The sequence below is a fragment of the Nerophis ophidion genome, linkage group LG25, assembly GCF_033978795.1.
Source record: "Nerophis ophidion isolate RoL-2023_Sa linkage group LG25, RoL_Noph_v1.0, whole genome shotgun sequence".
In the NCBI taxonomy this organism is placed as follows: domain Eukaryota; kingdom Metazoa; phylum Chordata; class Actinopteri; order Syngnathiformes; family Syngnathidae; genus Nerophis; species Nerophis ophidion.
The window spans coordinates 28,122,929-28,137,452 of NC_084635.1; the positions used below are offsets into that span (position 1 = coordinate 28,122,929).

Genomic DNA, 14,524 nt, shown 5'->3' on the forward strand with positions numbered 1-14,524 from the left:
AGTGTCTGGCGGTCGTACGTGATCACGGAGTGACCACGATGCGAGCCAGCCATGAAGTCTGCAGAACTGTCCGGCATTTCCGCCAAATGTTCCATCTTTAGCAAGAGCGCCGCCATCTTGCAACCCTCAAGTTGCTGGCACAGCCGCTCTACCAACCGAGCTATACATCAATATCCATCCATTTTCTACCGCTTATTCCCTTTCGGGGTCGCGGGGGGCGCTGGCGCCTATCTCAGCTACAATCGGGCGTAAGGCGGGGTACACCCTGGACAAGTCGCCACCTCATCGCAGGGCCAACACAGATAGACAGACAACATTCACACTCACATTCACACACTAGGGCCCATTTAGTGTTGCCAATCAACTTATCCCCAGGTGCATGTCTTTGGAAGTGGGAGGAAGCCGGAGTACCCGGAGGGAACCCACGCATTCACGGGGAGAACATGCAAACTCCACACAGAAAGATCCCGAGCCTGGATTTGAACCCAGGACTGCAGGACCTTCGTATTGTGAGGCAGACGCACTAACCCCTCTGCCACCGTGAAGCCCTATACATCAATATATTGATGTATATTGTTTTGTTGGATTGATTAAAAAAAAAAAAAAGTTAATTTTTTTAAATACATTTTTTAAAAATGAGAATCGATTCTGAATCGCACAACGTATTCGAATCGATTTTTTCCAACACCCCTAGTAACTAGTGTATCATGCAAAAGCGCAGATTCTAACCATTGAAATACTTTATATAGTTCAAGACTTACAGTCATTAGAAAACATCACTGCACCTTATAATGGAAGCTACAGTTTCCATCTTAAAGATCTAAATAAATTATTTGGGAATGTCCGGTGGGCCAAATTGAAAATCTTAAAGGGCCACATGGGGCCCCCGGGCCTTAATTTGCCCAGGTCTGCTCTAGGACTTAATTTATTGTTCCCGCCACATTGCGTCACAAACACTGAAGGAGCTGCCTGATGCCCTGATCCCGGATGATCAACTGTTTTTTTATGATTGTGGGTGCAGACATACATTGAGCCGGAGAGCCTGCACCATATTGAGCCAAAATTGTCTCGATGATATTCACAGAAGTTGGACGTTGTGATCAATTTTTTTTTTCAGATTTAGAAAACATCATTTTGAAACCATACATCCATTCATCCATTTTCTACCGCTTATTCCCTTTGTGATCATGGGGGGCGTTGGTGCCTATCTTAGCTATAATCGGGTGGAAGGCGGCGTACACCCTGGACAAGTCGCCACCCCATCGCAGTGAAACCATACATCAGAAGTTAAATTATGTTGTTTTTTATTGATCATTCGTATGTTATTGGCTCACCACAAATTGCACTATTTGTAATCCATCCATCTATCCATTTTCTACCACTTGTGGGGTCGCGGAGGGTCGCTGGACCCTATTGCAGCTGCATTCGGGCGGAAGGCGGGGTTCACCTTGGACAAGTCGCTATCTCATCGCAGGGCCAACACAGATAGACAGACAACATTCACACTCACATTCACACACTAGGGCCAATTTAGTGTTGCCAATCAACCTATCCCCAGGTGCATGTCTTTGGAGGTGGGAGGAAGCCCGAGTACCCGGAAGGAACCCGCGCAGTCACGGGGAGGACATGCAAACTCCACACAGAAAGATCCCGAGCCCCGGATCGAACCCAGGACTACTTAGGACCTTCGTATTGCGAGGCAGATGAATTAACCCCTATTCCACCATGCTGCCCACTATTTGTAATCAATTCAGCTGACAAGTCAAGCAAAAAATATGTTTTTAGATCAATGTATTAATTTTGGATGATGTGAATTTGGCTCAAAACCACATTTGGACAGCAGATTTCTTGAAAATAATATTTTGTAATTGCCAAATGTATTACTGCAGTGGTTCTCAAATGGGGGTACGGGTACCCCTGGGGGTACTTGAAGGTATGCCAAGGGGTACCTTAGATTTTTTAAAATATTCTAGAAAATAGCAACAATTGAAAAATCCTTTATAAAAAATATTTATTGAATAATACTTCAACAAAATAAGAATGTAAGTTCATAAACTAAGAAAAAAAAATACAACAATGCAATATTCAGTGTTGACGGCTAGATTTTTTGTGGATAGGTTCCATAAATATTGCTGTTAAAGATTTCTTTTTTTCTGAAGAAATGTTTAGAATTAAGTTCATGAATCCAGATGGATCTCTGTTACAGTCCCGAAAGAGGGCACTTTAAGTTGATGATTACTTCAATGTGTAGAACTCCATCCATCCATCCATTTTCTACCGCTTATTCCCCTTGGGTCGCGGGGGGTGCCGGTGCCTATCTCAGCTACAATCGGGCGGAAGGCGGCGTACACCCTGGACAAGTCGTCACCTCATCGCAGGGCCAACACAGATAGACAGACAACATTCAAACACTAGGGCCCATTTAGTGTTGCCAATCAACTTATCCCCAGGTGCATGTCTTTGGAAGTGGGAGGAAGCCGGAGTACCCGGAGGGAACCCTCACATTCACGTGGAGAACATGCAAACAACACAGAAAGATCCCGAGCTTGGGATTGAACCCAAGACTACTCAGGACCTTCGTATTGTGAGGCAGACGCACTAACCCTTCTGTCACCGGGAAGCCCTGAATACATAATATCTTACATTATTCTAGAGCAAACTATATTTTTACTGCAAAGTGTATAACAAATCCATTAATATAAATGTACCTTTTCATTCCACCAACATTTTTCTGACCATCCTGCTCATCTAGCTAAGAAAATCCCTTAGGTCTAGCGTCCCTGATTGCCTTGGTAACTTCGGTTTTCTTCCTTGAAGTTTCAGCATTTCTCTCAAGCAGTTGTTTTGTAGGGTTGTGTGTGTTTTCGGCATTTGCAGCAATATCCAACCTGACTCTTGCCAGATCCTTGTAGTTTGCTGAGCTCCACACAAGGATCTGGGATCGAGGGCAATGCAAACTCCTTCAAGATAGCAAAAAATAATGAACCAATTAGAAACGCCGGGTGGGTTTTCATAGATGCAAAGGTTAGATTCAAACAACAATGGCGGCACGCAGGGCCAACACAGATAGACAGACAACATTCACACTCACATTCACACACTAGGGACCATTTAGTGTTGCCAATCAACCTATCCCCAGGTGCATGTCTTTGGAGGTGGGAGGAAGCCGGAGTACCCGGAGGCAAGGGCGTAGTATGGGGTAGGGACACTATGGACACGTCCCTACCAATATCCAGCCGCTACTGTGTAGTCACTATCAATACAAATAAATAAATGATAAATGGGTTGTACTTGTATAGCGCTTTTCTACCTTCAAGGTACTCAAAGCACTTTGACACTACTTCCACATTCACCCATTCACACACACATTCACACACTGATGGAAGAAGCTGCCATGCAAGGCGCCAACCAGGACCCATCAGGAGCAAGGGTGAAGTGTCTTGCTCAGGACACAACGGACGTGACGAAGTTGGTACTAGGTGGGAATTGAACCAGGGACCCTCGGGTTGTGCACGGCCACTCGTCCACTGCGCCACGCCGTCCCTACAAGCGCTGCCCGTAATGTTTAGTCAATGATTATGGCACAGAAAGGGTTAAATGTCGGTCTCTGCTTGAAGTCCCGCCTCTAACCTAAATATCGCTCCCTGATTGGTTGCCGCTTTCATGCTAACTTACGTGTGATTGGCTGTCCCCGCTATCACTCCTCACTGTTGAAAAACAGTCCCACCTATTGAGACGTTAGCTCCAAATTAGCACTACATCTCGTCTTTTCCTCTGCTTTTTTTCCAGGTGAAAGTCAATGCTCAGTCCCCTCTACCATTGTTAACCCTCCCCGTTGGTGAAAATTAACCTTAAACATGTGAATTCAACTACTTTAGTCCGTTTTTTAACATCGTAAAAACATCAACTGTCTTTTTCTACGGACTGCAAAAGTCCGTTGTCATGGATACATGATAACAACTTCCATTCATACCAGTCATACGTGCCTGAGGCGGCGTGATAGCCTACGCGGTGATAAGGCTTTAGAATAGTAGCCGTGCTCAATATTTAAACCACGGTTAACAGCCAATCAGATCGCCGGATTTCACCTTTCCGTTTTATTTTTTGAATTTTTTTTAGTTTCATGTAACATATTTACAGTACAAAAGCAGCAATAGAAAGAAGTAGATGAAGGGAAAAATTGTGAATGATTTAAACACAAGTTGGGGAAAAGATTATTACAGTTCATTTATGTTTATTTACAATGTTGTATTGCATGAATGTATTTCTGATGTTGTTGATGGACAGTAGGCTATGTTAATTGACAGTATGATGCTCAGTTGCACTACAGCCCTACACTAAAGAGTAAGGATGAGAACTCTTCGAAGTTGTCTCCTTTGCTTTCATTTTAGTTGCATTACCCTATAACATCTGAATGACGTGAAATTATGATTGCTAATGTAAAAAAAATAAAGTAAACTTTCAGAGTGCTGCCTTGGAGCACTTTTGTGTCCCCACCAATCTCAAAATCAAACCTACTCCCTTGCCCGGAGGGAACCCACGCAGTCACGGGGAGGACATGCAAACTCCACACAGAAAGAGCCCGAGCCCGGGATATAACCCAGGACTACACAGGACCTTCGTATTGTGAGGCAGACGCATTAACCCCTATCTAACCCCTATTCCACCGTGAAGCCTGTGTAGAACTCTTCATTTATGATTGAATCACTTGTTTATTTTTCAACAACTCTTTGGTTATTTTTATATATTTTTTTCCAAATAGTTCAAGAAAGACCACTACAAATGAGCAATATTTTGCACTATTATACAATTTAATAAATCAGAAACTGATGACATGGTGCTGTATTTTACTTCTTTATCTCTTTTTTGCAACCAAAAATGCTTTTCTCTGATTAGGGGGTACTTGAATTTAAAACATGTTCACAGGGGGTACATCACTGAAAAAAGGTTGAGAACCACTGTATTACTGTCTGATCTTTACCGTTTTCCACAGTAGCGTCATGTCCGACAGTTTTGAATGCAACAAGGAAATTATGTTGTGACGTCATTCACTTTGCGACCTGCACTTCCTCGTTCCTTCCTTCTTTCTCGAAACAGTTTTGTTTTCGTTTTGTTTTCCGCAAAACTATGAAGTATAGACGTTTTTAAACCGCCAGCTGTGGAACGGCTCTCTCTTTTAAAGTCGAAAAAATGATTAAGACGGACAAGATTTTGCATTTAAAGAGCAGTCGTGGGCGAAAGGTCCGTGTGGTCCGCGAACATTACGTGAGGGAGAGAGTTCCATGCTTCAGCGCCCTGTGCCTGGACGGCTGTGACAACGGTAAATGTCATGTCAACACAACCAGGCTGTTGTTTATGCCACAATTACCACACTGAACATAACATCTTGAAATATGTCAGTAAAACGTTTACTACAGGCAGCCTTAAATAGAGTCCCGTTTAAGTAGGCTGAAAGTGAACTGAACTATTACTAATAACGGGCTACTGCTGTTATTAATTTGCACGTTTGCATAAGGATGTTTTGACAAAAGTGCTATTGTTCACATGTTTGATGATTATCAGACACAGGAGGGAAATAACACCTCCAAAAAAGGCTCCAACAATTGTTACCAACAAACCCCGTTTCCATATGACTTGGGAAATTGTGTTATATGTAAATATAATCGGAATACAATGTTTTGCAAATAATTTTCAACCCATATTCAATTGAGTGCACTACAAAGACAACATATTTGATGATCAAACTTGATAAACATTTTTTTTTGTGCAAATTATGAATAAAGGCCTACAGAAATCCACTACTACCCACCACGCAGTCTGATAGTTTATATATCAATGATGAAATATTAACATTGCAACACATGCCAATATGGCATTTTTAGTTGACTAAATTGCTATTTTAAATTTCCCTGGAATTTCGTCGTGTAATGATGACGTGTATGCTTGACGTCACAGGTTTTTAGGAAGTATGAGCGCTGCACACACACACAGCTAAAAGTCGTCTGCTTTAACCGCATAATTACACAGTATTTTGGAGAACTCTGTTGCTGAATTTTTGCAATTTGTTCAATTAATATTGGAGAAGTCAAAGTAGAAAGATGGAGTTGGGAAGCTTTAGCCTCACACAGTGATTCCTTGTTTAAAATTCCTGGAGGTGAAACTTTACTATGGATCAGAGCGTGGTCAAGCGAACATGAATCACGATGGAATGTCCACCAGCTGGTTTTGGTGAGAAAATTGTGGTAAAAAGTCGCTTTTTACTGGAGATCAGCTGAGCTTGTGCCGTCCATAGCTGCCGTCGACTCCCCTGAGACATTGGCATCAAGACACCCGTGGAGACACACCTCCGACTATCAGGTACTGTTAAACTCACTAAAACACTAGCAACACAATAGAAAGATAAGGGATTTCCCAGAATTATCCTAGTAAATGTCTCTAAAAACATCGGAATCCGTCCGTCGCTATCAATATCCTCAAACACAAATCTTTCATCGTCGCTCAAATTAATGGGGAAATTGTCGTTTTCTCGGTCCGAATAACACTTTTTGTTGGAGGCTCCCTTTAAAATCAATGTGAATATGTGAGGAGCCTCCACACTTGTGACGTCATCGTCTGCGACTTCCGGTAAAGGCAGGGCTTTTTTGTCAGCACCAAAAGTTGCAAACTTTATCGAGGATGTTCTCTACTAAATCCTTTCAGCAAAAATATTGCAATATCGAGAAATGATCAAGTATGACACATAGAATGGACCTGCTATCCCCGTTTAAATAAGAAAATCTCGTTTCAGTAGGCCTTCAACTTTAGAATTTGATGCCAGCGACACGTTACAAAGAAGTTGGGAAAGGTGGCAATAAATACTGACAATGTTGAGGAATGCTCATCAAACACCTATTTGGAACATCCCACAGGTGTACAGGGTAATTGGGAACAGGTGGGCGCCATGATTGGCTATAAAAACAGCTTCACAAAAAAATGCTCAGTCTTTCACAAGAAAGGATGGGACAAGGTACACCCCTTTGTCCACAACTGCCTGAGCAAATAGTCAAACAGTTTAAGAACAACGTTTCTCAAAGTGCAATTGCAAGAAATTTAGGGATTTCAACATCTGCGGTCCGTAATATCATCAAAAGGTTCAGAGAATTTGGAGAAATCACTCCACGTAAGCGGCATGGCCGGAAACCAACATTGAATGACCGTGACCTTCGATCCCTCAGACGGCACTGTATAAAAAAACGACATCAATCTCTAAAGGATATCACCACATGGGCTCAGGAACACTTCAGAAAACCACCGTCACTAAATACAGTTGGTCGCTACATCTGTAAGTGTAGGGTTAAAGCTCTACCATGCAAAGCGAAAGCCATTCATCAACAACATCCAGAAACGCCGCTGGCTTCTTTGGGGCCGAGATCATCTAAGATGGACTGAAGCAAAGTGGAAAACTGTTCTGTGATCTGACGAGTCCACATTTCAAATTGTTTTTGGAAATATTTGACATTGTGTCATCCGGACCAAAGGGGGATTGATTGATTGATTGGTAACTTACTCATCTGTGAAGGCACCATTAATGCTGAAAGGTACATACAGGTTTTGGAACAGAATATGCTGCCATCTAAGCGCCGTCTTATTCATCGACATAAAAAAAGAGTGCGTGTACTTTCCTGGCCCGCCTGCAGTCCAGACTTGTCTCCCGTCGAAAAATGTGTGGCGTATTATAGATAGATAGATAGATAGTACTTTATTTATTCCTTCAGGAGAGTTCCTTCAGGAAAATTAAAATTCCAGCAGCAGTGTACAGAGTTGAGATCAATTTAAAAAGTAAAGTAAATAATGGGGGTTTAAATGGAAACAAAATAGAGAAATATTACAATAAGAATAAAAATAAAAAGCAACAATGGAAATAAAGAATTCCACTTTCAAAGCTTCAACAATTAGTTTCTTCAGTTCCCAAACGTTTATTGAGTGTTGTTAAAGTCCTACTGAAATTAGATTTTCTTATTTAAACGGGGATAGCAGGTCCATTCTATGTGTCATACTTGATCATTTCGCGATATTGCCATATTTTTGCTGAAAGGATCTAGTAGAGAACATCGACGATAAAGTTTACCGGAAGTAGCAGACAACGTGCGCGTGACGTCACTGGTGTGAGGGCTCCTCACAGCCTCACATTGTTTACAATCATAGCCACCAGCAGCTAGAGCGATTCGGACTGAGAAAATGACAATTTAGCCATTAATTTGAGTGAGGATGAAAGATTCGTGGATTAGGATAATGAGAGTGAAGGACTAGGGGAAAAAAAATAAAAAAAGGCGAGGACAGTGGGAGCGATTCAGATGTTATTAGACACATTTACTAGGAAAATTCTGGAAAATCCCTTATCTGATTGTTTTGTGACTAGTGTTTTAGTGAGATTATACGGTACCTGAAAGTCGGAGGGGTGTGGCCACGGGTGTGGTGACAGCCAGTGTCTCCGGTGGGAGGAGGTAGTCTGCAGCAGCTGCAGGAGAACGCAAGGTCCACTCATAACTACGGTGAGACTTATTACCACAATTTTCTCACCGAAACCTGCCGGTTGACATGTGGTAGGGAACCATATTCGCTTGACCGCTCTGTTCCATAGTAAAGCTTCACCTTCGGGAATTTTAAACAAGGAAACACCAGCTGTGTTTGTGTGGCTAAAGGCAGCCGCAATACACCGCTCCCCACCTCCATCTTTCTACGTTGATGTCTCCATTTTTAATTGAACAAATTGCAAAAGATTCAGCAACACAGATGTCCAAAATACTGTGTAATTATGCGATTAAAGCAGACTACTTATAGCTTGAATCGGGCTGGAAAAAAATGTTCGCTACAACCCGAGACGTCAAACGCACGCGTCATCATTCTGCGACATTTTCAACAGGAAACATTGCGGTAAATTTAAAATTGCAATTTAGTAAACTAAAAAGGCCGTATTGGCATGTGTTGCAATGTTAAGATTTCCTCATCGATATATAAACTATCAGACTGCGTGGTCAGTAGTAGTGGGTTTCAGTAGGCCTTTAATAGAAAAGGTGATATAACACAGTGGTGAACATGCCCTTTCCCAACTACTTTGGCACGTGTTGCAGCCATGAAATTCTAAGTTAATTATTATTTGCCGAAAAAAAAAAAAAAGTTTATGAGTTTGAACATCAAATATCCTGTCTTTGTAGTGCATTCAAATGAATATGGGTTGAAAATATTTTGCAAATCATTGTATTCTGTTTTTATTTACCTTTAACACAATTTCCCAACTCAAATGGAAACGGGGTTTGTATAATGAAGAGATGTTTTTCCCTCTTCTGCAGGCCTGGGCAATTATTTTGACTTTGGGGGCCAAATTTACAGAAAAAATGTGTCTGGGGGCCGGAACACTAATACAAAACCTCACAGTAATGTCTGATTGAATCCTAAAAACGGAATGGAATTTTATTTTATTTTTACTGAATGAGACACTCAGAATGTAGATGAAAATAAAGAATGTTACAATATTAACTATGAAGGATAAAACACTGAATATTGACAACATATGAACATCACCCCCACCCTCTCTCTCTATCTACGTATTTTACAATCAAGTGATACCCAAAAAAATGCAACAAACCGTCAAATATGAACGTGAAGGGTAAAAAAAAAAAAAGAACCTACAATCTGAAATATCTGATATATCACTAAGCTTTACAACTTTGTTGTAAAAATCTCCTTACATGTCTTTCACTGACACCCGCATTTCAGACTCTGGAAACACTCAATGTGTTTGGATGACTAATTAGACTAATAGTAACTAATTGGATATAATTCTAACTAATTAGATGACCATAGTAGCTAGTATATGATGCAGATTCCAAGCATTGAAAGACTTAGTATAGTTGAAGACTTGCGGTCATTAGCAAACATCACTGCACGTCACTGGTGACGGTGGCAGAAAAAAGGACTGTTGACAAACTAGTGAGCATCCTGGATGATGCCAGTCACATAGCGTTATCAGTAGCCAGAGGAGCCTGTTCAGTTCTAGACTGCTTCATCCCAAGTGCAGGACTAATAGACCCAAAAACTCCTTTGTCCCACACACCATTAGACTGTACAACTCCTCGCTGGGGCGGGTGGTACAAGGATGACAGGAGATGCAAAACAATAACAGTGCAATACTTTTTTCATAACATGGTCACTACTGCCTACTTTGTCTTGTTATATTCTTATTTTACTGTTATATTTTTATTCCCATTGTTGCTTTTTAGTTTTTATTCTTATTGTACTATTTCTCTATTTTGTTTCCATTTAAACCCCCATTATTTACTTGTATTTTTATTTAAATTGATCTCAACTCTGTACACTGCTGCTGGAATTTTAATTTTCCTGAAGGAACTCTCCTGAAGGAATCAATAAAGTACTATCTATCTATCTATCTATCTATTGGCAGCTACAGTTTTCATCTTAAACATCTAAAAAACATATTTGCGAATGTCCGGCAGGCCAGATTGAAAATCTCAACGGGCCACATGTGGCCCCCGGGCCTTAATTTGCCCAGGTCTGCTCTTATGTCTGATAATCATCAAACATGTGAGCAATAGCACTTTTGTAAAAACATCCTTATGCACATATGCAAATTAATAACAGCAGTTGTTAGTAATAATTCAGTTCAGTTTCAGTTTATTTCGAACATGCATACGATACAATGTAATGCATCACATATTTCCAGTTGTTTCATTACAGCATGTCTGAAAAGGAGTAGGAAAAAGCTGAGCTTATTTAATCCTTCATACAATAGCAATTTTATCCCATTTCCTTGATCTCTTTAACAGAACAGTGAATAAATAAATAATATACCACCTACTCAGTGGCCTAGTGATTAGAGTGTCCGCCATGAGATCGGTAGGTCGTGAATTCAAATCCCTGCCGAGTCATACCAAAGACTATAAAAAAAGGGACCCGTTACCTTCCTGCCTTGCACTCAGCATCAAAGGTTGGAATTGGGGGTTAAATCACCAAAAATGATTCCCGAGCGCGGCCATCGCTGCTGCTCACTGCTCCGCTCACCTCCAAGGGGGTGATCAAGGGTGATGGGTCAAATGCAGAGAATAATTTCGCCACACCTAGTGTGTGTGACAATCATTGGTACTTTAACTTTAATATACCATAGTAAGTAAACACATTTTTAAATACATAAATAATCCTTATCTCAAAAGAAAAAACAAGGGTTCAAGATGTTCATCGTAATTACTGTTATGTGTACTTTGTGAACGCTTGTAGTTTAAACAGTCCTTAAAACTGCATAATGGTGCTTAGTTTGATTTCTTTGATTAATCCATTCCATAATTTAATTCCACATACGGAAATGCTAAATGTTTTAAATGTTGTACGAGCATACAAATGTTTTAAATGAGATTTTCTTCTAAGGTTCTATTTATTTTTTGTTGAGAATAATTGTTGTACATTTTTGGGTAGCAGGTTATAGTTTGATTGGTACATATTGTTAGCTGTTTGCAAATGCACCAAATTGTTGAATTTTAATATTTGTGATTTAATAAATAAAGGGTTTTTATGTTCTCTATATCCAACATTATGTATTATTCTAATTGATCTTTTTTGTATCACCGTTAGTGAATGAAGCGCACATTTGTTGTTGTTTCACCATATTTCCACACAATAAGTCAGATATGGCAACACTAATGAGCAGTAAATAATATGAAGTGATTTTTGGTTTAGAAAATATTTATCTTTATTCATGATTGATGTGTTTCTTGCTACTTTATGTTGTATATTTTGTACATGAGATTTCCAGTTAATTTTATAATCTATTATTTCACCAAAAATATGTTTTAAGTTACCCTTTCAATGTCTACTCTGGCTATTTGTATTTGTTTGACTTTCCCTTCTACTGTTACCAGATAGCATTATTTTAGTTTTACTGAGATCCAAAGACAGTCTGTTTTTGTCAAACCATCTTTCAGATGTGTTCACTTGTTCTGTTATTATTTGTATTTGCTTCTGTGTGTTCTATCCGGAACCAAACAGAGTTCTATAATCTGCAAAGAATAGTAACTTTAAGTCCTTCATCCAAATGTCGTTTGAATAGAGATTGAACAGTTTGGGTCCAACTATTGATCCCTGAGGTACGCCACAAGATATTTTCAGCTCTTTAGAAGTGTGCTTGCCTATCATGTTTTGCTTCCTGTTGGTTAAGTAGCTTCTAACCCAGTTCAAGACCAACCCTTTGATTCCATCATGGCCTGGGCGATATGGCCTTTTATCAATATTTCGATATTTTTAGACCGTGTCACGATACAGGATATATATCTCGATATTTTGCCTTAGCCTTGAATGAACACTTGATGTATATAATCACAGCAGTATGATGATTATATGTGTCTACATTAAAACATTCTTGTTCATACTACATTAATATATGCTCATTTTAAACGTTCATGCAGAGGGAAATCACAACTAAGTCAGTTTGCCAAAACTGTATTTATCAAACAGTTATTCTTTCTTTTCTTTTCTTTTCTTTTCTTTTCTTAGTTTATTTCGAACATGACATACATACAACATTATACATCAGTTAAATTCATAATTTCGCAATACACAATACATCATGTCGGAAAAGGAGTAGGAAGAAGCAAAGCTTATTTAATCCTACCCCTTTTCCACTTCAGAGCGCCCACAATATATACAATTATTCACTGACCTTCTTTACAGCAAAATATCAAAATAGCAAAATGACATCTATGAGTGATTAACACAGCAGTTTTCTAACATGTACTTAATTATTTCAGTCATTATTAACATACTAAGATGAAGAATATCTTATTTTCAATAAGTTTGAAAGTGTTTCTCATAATACTTCTTCTTTGTACTTTGTAAGCACTATTAATTTAAACATCCTCTTAAACTGGCTCATATCAGTACAATGTTTAACTACTTTACTTAATCCATTCCATAATTTAATTCCACATACTGATATGCTAAAAGTTTTAAGTGTTGTACGGGCATACAAATGTTTTAAGTTAGATTTTCCTCTAAGGTTATATTTCTCCTCTTTAGTTGAGAAGAATTGTTGTACATTCTTTGGTAGCAGGTTATAATTTACTTTGTACATCAATTTAGCTGTTTGCAATTTTATCAAGTCATCGAGCTTTAATATTTTTGACTCAATAAATAAAGGGTTTGTATGTTCTCTATATCCAATATTGTGTATTATTCTAATCGATCTTTTTTGTAACACAGTTAACGAATGTAGCGCACATTTGTAGTTGTTTCCCCATATTTCTGCACAATAACTCAGATATGGTAACACTAGCGAGCAGTAGAGAATATAAAGTGATTTTTGGCCCAGGACGTATTTTGCTTTATTCATTATTGAAATATTTTTTGCCACCTTATGTTGTATGTTTTGTATGTGAGATTTCCAGTTCATTTTATCATCTATTAATACTCCCAAAAATCTGGTTTCTTTTACCCTTTCGATATCTATTCCATCAATTTGTATTCGTGTCTGATGCTCTTTTCTACTGTTACCAAATAGCATTATTTTAGTTTTACTGAGATTCAAGGATAGCCTGTTTTTATCAAACCATTTTTTTAATTTATTAATTTCTTCCGTTATTATTTGTATTATCTTCTGTGTGTTTTCTCCTGAACAGAAAGCAGTTGTGTCGTCTGCAAATAAAACTAACTTCAAGTCTTTTGTAACTTTGCAAATATCGTTTATATAAAGATTGAACAATCTTGGTCCCAGTATTATTAAGCAGTATCATAGACATTCATGTAATTTCCAAAACAGAATGTGCAAGATTGTCAGAGACATTATAAAACAAGCTATGAGTGCACTTTTGTGCATGATGTCACTAAGATGACATATCAAAACAACACTAAATTAAAGTGCAGTTTTTGTACAGAACGCCACTACAATAGTTTAAAACAAATAAAGTGCACTTTTGTGCATGATGTCACACAAGATATTTTTCAATAACTGTCAAACATGCAGCGGCGGCGGCGATGACCAAGAAGAACGCGGAGTTGGAATATAATTACAACACTTTTTGTACATATTTTTATATACATATTTATACAATATTTACATATGTATATAATATGTAACTACAGGCTCGATTCACAGACAGAGTCTCATTGCTTTTATGAGCGGTCGAGCGAGTCAAAAGCCGAAAAAAATATATATATATATTTATATTTTTTCTGTCATTTTTAAAAAAAAATATTTATTTTTTATTTTTTTCATTATTTGTGGCTGCCGTAATTCTTTCGTGGCGGGCCGCCACAAATAAATGAATGTGTGGGAAACCCTGAATATTATTAAGTTATTACCTAAAACCTGAGTATTATTACCGTATTTTTCGGACTATAAGTCGCAGTTTTTTTCATAGTTTGGCCGGGGATGCGACATATACTCCGGAGCGACTTACGTGTGAAATTATTAACACATTACTGTAAAATATCAAATAATATTATTGGTCTCATTTGCGGAAGAGACAAAGAAAATTTCAGC

At 38.8% G+C, this 14,524-nt stretch overlaps 1 protein-coding gene across 1 annotated transcript in view; it reads left to right on the forward strand.

Annotated features, from left to right (window-relative positions):
- The first annotated feature begins 5,040 nt into the window (after nucleotides 1-5,040).
- The window catches only part of dis3l (DIS3 like exosome 3'-5' exoribonuclease), an 83,035-nt gene continuing 73,551 nt past the window's right edge, over nucleotides 5,041-14,524 (forward strand). The window contains exon 1 of the mRNA XM_061887456.1: nucleotides 5,041-5,320. Coding sequence (XP_061743440.1) covers nucleotides 5,191-5,320 — 130 coding nt within the window. The 5' untranslated portion in view covers nucleotides 5,041-5,190. The remainder of the gene's footprint in view (nucleotides 5,321-14,524) is intronic.